This window comes from Pundamilia nyererei, unplaced genomic scaffold (genome assembly GCF_000239375.1).
Source record: "Pundamilia nyererei isolate P.nyererei 1_Seehausen unplaced genomic scaffold, PunNye1.0 scaffold00302, whole genome shotgun sequence".
NCBI lineage: Eukaryota > Metazoa > Chordata > Actinopteri > Cichliformes > Cichlidae > Pundamilia > Pundamilia nyererei.
In genome coordinates, this window is record NW_005187703.1 from 235,470 (window position 1) to 241,579 (window position 6,110).

At 45.2% G+C, this 6,110-nt stretch overlaps 1 protein-coding gene across 2 annotated transcripts in view; it reads right to left on the reverse strand.

The window, feature by feature from the left end:
- Positions 1–201: 201 nt before the first annotated feature.
- LOC102215903 (syntaxin-binding protein 4-like) overlaps positions 202–6,110 on the reverse strand; it is a 7,933-nt gene continuing 2,024 nt past the window's right edge. Inside the window, exons 2-7 of one of the 2 annotated variants that reach the window (XM_005751163.2) lie at positions 5,002–5,055; positions 4,416–4,607; positions 4,013–4,129; positions 2,305–2,351; positions 2,080–2,207; positions 202–1,186 (exon numbers count right to left, since the gene is read on the reverse strand). In XM_005751163.2, coding sequence (XP_005751220.2) covers positions 1,131–1,186; positions 2,080–2,207; positions 2,305–2,351; positions 4,013–4,129; positions 4,416–4,607; positions 5,002–5,055 — 594 coding nt within the window. In that variant the 3' untranslated portion in view covers positions 202–1,130. Of the gene's footprint in view, positions 1,187–2,079; positions 2,208–2,304; positions 2,352–4,012; positions 4,130–4,415; positions 4,608–5,001; positions 5,068–6,110 lie in introns of both variants that reach the window. The other variant, XM_013915429.1, reaches the window with a different exon arrangement.

Sequence of the window (6,110 nt, forward strand, 5' to 3'; positions counted from 1 at the left end):
GATTTCCACACATGACCCTAGAACGTCACGTCATTAGTCAGTATCCGCTTCCTGAACACCCTCGTGCACAAACTGTGAGCAGCTCTGGTTTCCTGCTTTTTGAGGGGCTTCTGTGGGAAGCAGTTGTGGTGAAATCGCCCCCTGTGAGCAGCACTGTTTGTTGGATGCTGAACAAAAGTCGAACTCGACACCAGTCCGGTCATCAGTTATTCCTTTAATATAAAACAGTAACAGAAAGAATGAGGCCACACCAAAGATGCAATCTGGTTGAAGGACATGTCATTATTGTCACTGCAGTTGTAGATGTCTGTAGAAATCAAATCTATGTTCAACATGTAGCCTAAGACTGAGGTCTGCCTACACAGAATACCAAACACAGTTTTACACAGCTGGAGCTACGGCAACAGGTACACTACTCCTGAACGCAGGAGACACATCAACATGAACCAGGCAATGAGATGAAGATGATCCACGCTGCACCTTCAAACCTTCATTTCTTGTCTTCCATGACAGTGTGAGTAAGGGCGCGAGGGAAGGAAGCATGGCAGATGTTGTGTTAGAGCAGACGAGCTAACTTGTCATGGAGTTTCTGACACAGGGGGACACGCTGTACACATCAGCTTTCCAAGTAACGAGTCCTCCTTTTACGGAGTGGAGATGAGTTTGTGTTTGTGAGGATAGAAAAGAGGTTGGCAAGAGTATTAACAAGGTTTACAGCAGTGACACTGTGGGAGTGTGTGGAGGACTTGGTCATGCAGCTCCACCTGTACCACCTGCTGTAAGAGTAACACACTAGAGAACTGCAGCAGCACTTCTCACAGAGACCTCTGTACATGTGATGTGCTGCTGACAGGATGAGACTGAATCAGCAGATCCCACTGCTGAGCCCTGTGAGGAGCATTTGGAGTAATTGGAGGGAATACACTAATTTCATGTGCACAAACAGGCTTTGGCATTAAAACGTGGTCAGTCTGTCCCAGTGAGGGTTTAACTGTCGCTGTCGTCGTGTCCTGTCGTAGAATGGTGTGTTTGCTGCGGACTGTGGTGAAGTGCATGGCGAGGTCAGCTGCTCGTTGGGGGTCTTCTGCCCGGCCCAGGTCTGGACTCAGTCCTCTTTGGCTTGGTGCTGTTCACACATGATGAGGACTGACATCTAGAGCTGATGCTGCATCTGCACTCACCGGTTCTGTAGAAGAGGTGGACAGAAAGACTTGAGTCTATAGCAGTATGGTAATAGGAGGCAGCGGTGCCTGCTGCGAGCAGGAAAGACAACCCTTTGGATAAAGCAAACACAAATAGAGGTAGGGAAAATACCAGGTCTTTGGTTCAGCTGTGAGCAGTGAGGGCAGCAGCTAGTGGCTCACACTGTCACTGCAGGTCTGAATCACAAGCTGTTGCTTCCCTTTGACCCGTGCTGCGATGCTTCTGTCACAGGTAAGCCTCAAAGCCGTGTTTTTGAAAACTTACACACAAAGTAACTCATTTGAAACAGTGTTGCTTTGGTCACAGCTTGGATTTCAATCTCAGCTGTATTTAAAAAGAACTGAACATGAAGCCAGAACAGTTTCAGCTTCTAAAGAAACAGCTTTTAATCATCGTCACCACTTTATGTCCTGGGACCCTGCTTTCTCTACCTTTGTGAAAAAGGAACTTCAGCGGATCGGCCTGATGAGTAAGGATGAGATATTATCCATGTTTCATTGCTCCACTTCAGATCTGCTGCAGAACGATGGACAGCAGTGGTTGCACACTGGCTGCTTTAATATATCACTGCCTTGAGGCTGCAGGTTACATCCACGTCTGTTATACTGCATGAGGTGAAGCGTGTGGAGTAATTTGGCACTAAAGACTTTGTATATATATTTTATACTGACGCCATTATAGCAGAGTTCTTGCTAAAGGATGGCTCATAATTAGTTCATCAATTCTTAAGCCGTGGCAAAAGAAAACTAATTTTCATCACATTATCTGAAAGTGTTTGCAGTTTGAACCTTTGTCCTTCCTTCCAAACATGGTGTTTCCACGTAGTGTATGCACACAGTGTTCAGGCTTTTTATTCTGGGTTAGTGAGCTCTGTACCTTTATCAGTTGTGAGCGTACACACCCCCTCCACCAGCTCTTTGGCTTCCACAGCCAGCTGGAAGGCTGGGTCAGGAATTGGTGATGGGATGTCGGGGCTTTCCGTGGCAGGAGATGACCTGTTACTCCTGATATAGACAGACACACAAGCAGAAGGACAGTTGGAGCAGGAACTCGACTGCAAAGCTGTAAGGCGCTTGCAAGGTGAAGGTCGCGCTCTCTTACCCCCCTTCTCCAAATAGGCTGGGCGTGGTCAGCACTTTGTGGACGTTCTGTAAAGAGATAATGTGACAGCTGTAAGGCCGAGCGCCAGCAGCAGTAACACACACCGGGTCTCTCTGTGCTGTCAGAATGAAGCGAACCAGAGAGAAGAGCTTGATTGCTGGACCTCGTCACTTATTAGTGTTATCAGCCACAGGCTGCACCTTCCCCTCGTTGTGTTTTTCAAACTGGTTTCTATGCTGATGGCTTTGTGCACACCCCTGTGTCTGACTGGTTCCTGCACCTTGCATCCTTCCACCATCACTGACTGCACCGATGGATATGAGGAAACATCCACCCACAGCCAATTCTCCTAGGACAGATGTTGGTGGAGCAGCCTGTGCAGCAGCTGGTTTATGGCTGTGGACAGAGCTGTAGCACACTTCCATCACTGGGGGCAGACTGACTCCATCAGCTTATTTTCCTGTCACTAGATTTAAAGACCAGAGCTGGAAATCTCAGAGCTGCACATGCAGCCTCCACACCATGGAAGGAACGTTCAAGCCTTTGGTCAAATAATGCAACAGTTATGTACAGCTCTATGCATTTTCCTACTTCATCTAATAAATCTACAGGTTCGCTTAAATAGTCTTAACTGCAAAATAAACCATCACATGCATAGTGGCTGACATGGGTCCCATAATCTGTTTTTCTCTGACATTTACACTTGAATGTTGTCCTGGGGGAAACACTGAGCTGTTAATAAGTTTGAATGACGACATCATTTCTGTAGTGGCACTCAGTTACTAATAGCATTGTTGCCAAACAACCTTCAGTCTGTATGTGTGTGTGTCTGCAGGGAAGACCATGAAATACAAACAGGTGGTGAACACATCACTCTTGTTGATTAACCACAACTAAAGGGAAAGATGGCACAAACTGCATCCTTATTATCACGGAAGCTAACGTGTGTTTGACAATCAGAAGAACAGACGTCTGAGACCATTCTGCAGTTTTGTGTGGATGCTCAGTTATTGATCGTCTTCCCCCTAACCTGGGATATTTAGCACATTAGCAAAGAAAGGCTTTGATGGAGAGGGGACGTCAGCTCCCCTCTCCATCAAAGTGTGTGCATCTCTTATAACAAGTTGTTGGAAAAATAACCAGCGAGAATGTGGTGATTACACTGTCACCTGCTTCAGTGACTACAGTTGTGTAGCGAGCTGTTTTGCTGCTTCACCACCTTCACTTTTCAATGATATTGAATCTCTTTGTAGATGCTGACAGTTAACCACGTCACGCAGCGCTCAAGCCTTTCATTCACCTGTTTCAGTTTTTATTCATATATTTTTATGCACTTTTTCCTGAACCTGTTAAAAGCTTCTATTTTAGAGATACACGGTCTTCAGCTTTGATAACTGAGTTCTTATCAATCAGTATAAGATTATATTCCCCACATTAACACTCCGTAGAATTTGTATTTTTATTAATACTTAAGGCTGAATTGAGTGTGTTGTGCAAAACAACTGTAGAAAGCTATGATAACACTTTGAGAATAAGAAGCAATGGTAACAGCTTCAGATCGCTGTCCTGTCCCAGTTCGGACCGAGGTTTAGCTGTGAGACCAATACAACACTCTGGTATACAGAGTGGACTCAGGGACTGCAGGTGTCTGCTTCCTGCCTGTTCACAGCTCTGTGTGCATCCAAAGGAACACCAGTCAGAGCGGTACCTGAGCAAAGCCTAGCAGTTTCTTGTTGGAGATCTCCAGAGTTTTCCTGCTCAGCTCGGACTTCTTCAGCTGGCAGTCGATAGTCGTCAGCCTCCTCTTCAGCTCGCCCACCTCCTCCTGACAAACACACACCAGCACACTCAGCTTGTGTACGTGTGTCACGTAGACAACTCTTTGGGTGCATGAGTGCATCATGTATCACTATACAGTACAATGACCTTTGACCTAATGCCTGAACATATTGGATGTGTAAGATGTAGAGTACAGTGAAGATGCATTTAAAAATACAGACAGATGTTCAGACAGATGTTTCCCCAAATTTCAAGGCTGAAATGAGGTTTTCTGGCTCTCCTGTCAGTGGCCCTGAACAAGGCTGTGGGCCACGACTCTGACATCATTGTACCTGCATGGACTCTGCTCCCCGTCTTTGCTTCTTGGTGGCCAGCTGGCTCTTCAGGTCTCTGATCTCAGCCTCCAGCAGCTGGATGACTTCTTCATAGTCCTGCTCAGCACTGCCGGCCTGCCGATGCACCGCCTCAGACGCCTGCAGACGACTCTTCAGGCGAGTGTTCTCCTCGACAGTCAGACAGGCTTTCTAGGAGAAATGACAGAAGGATTCACTCGCTGCCTTCAGTCTTCGTCCATGTTTTCAGATGATTCAGCTGCCAGTGAGACGTATTTTACATTGCTAAATACAACAGGATGATCATATGAATATGTTATTAGCTATTTTATTTTACCAGCTGAGAAATCTTTACATTCTTGGTTCTCATACTTAAACTGTCCTACGACATCGAGAAGCTGCACAACAACACCATTTCTAATCATTCATCAACTAAAAAACAGCCGGCATTATCAGCAGACTCAGTTTGATTAGTTTCACTACAAAAATAATTTCCATTCAACTTTGACCCCACGCTCATATCCCACAGTTATAAAGATGTAACTTGAGACTGCGCGTCTCCACAGGCTGCAGGCTGGCCTCTGACCTCTGAGGTCTTCTGCAACTCCTCCTCGAGGGTTTTCTTGCTGTGTTCCATGTCCTTCAGCATCACCTGCCAAGAGAGGCAGCAGATGAAGTGGCAGCTTCCTGTATGACTGTTAAAGACCCCACCTTTCCATTCAGAGGACAGACACACAACTGTGAGGAGAAAAAGCAGCTAAATGTTGGTGAGGTTGGGACGTTGGGCTTCGTCTGTGGTTTTCCCACTGAGTGTGTGTTTGTTGGCTAAGTGTGGAAACAGGATTCTATGTGTTTAGTTTTAAACTGCAAAACGTATTCTCACTACTTCACTTGGTAGCCAAAGAAATGCCACCAAAACGCCCGCTCCAGCCCTAGTCTATGATACAAAGAGATGACTGAGACTAAGAGTGTAAATGTGCCTATTAAACCATATTTCTGGGCACTGTTGAAGGAAGCAGGTTTAGCTAGCCATGCCGAGTCAACTCTGAGACGAGGAAAACTTGTGTTTCCTGAACTTTCCTCCGACTCCTCCCATCCCGTTTATTCTCCAAAGTGGCTGTCAGAGCACGGAGCGAATTCAACTGCAGATTTTTAGAAACAGTTAACCTGAGTGCTTTTACAGTCATTCTGTCATCAGTATATGAGAACAACGACAGTAATTATGTCTCATTTATTATCAGGTCAGAATAAAATCCATTTTTTCCATCGTTCTAACTCTGTGACTAATGCAGCTGAAATGCTAGTGCCAGTTCTGTTACATTATACAAGCTTGCATTTACACTGCTATGCAGATGACACCCAGCTCTATCTGTGCATGAAGCCAGATAACACACACCAATGAGTTAAACTGCAGGAATGTCTTAAAGACATAAAGACCTGGATGGCCGCTAACTTTCTGCTTCTTAATTCAGATCAAACTGAGGTTATTGTACTCGGCCCTGAAAAGCTTAGAAATATGGTATTATTTGACTGTTGGAGTTTTATATTATTGTAGGGTACATCCTCTATAGTGAAATTAACAAAGTTTTACAGTTTACATCATATATAGTTAATCTCTGTAATATTCTGAATATTTAAGGAGCTTGGAAAGAAAAGCGTCTGGACTTCTTTAAGTTGCTTGAAGACGTTTCACCT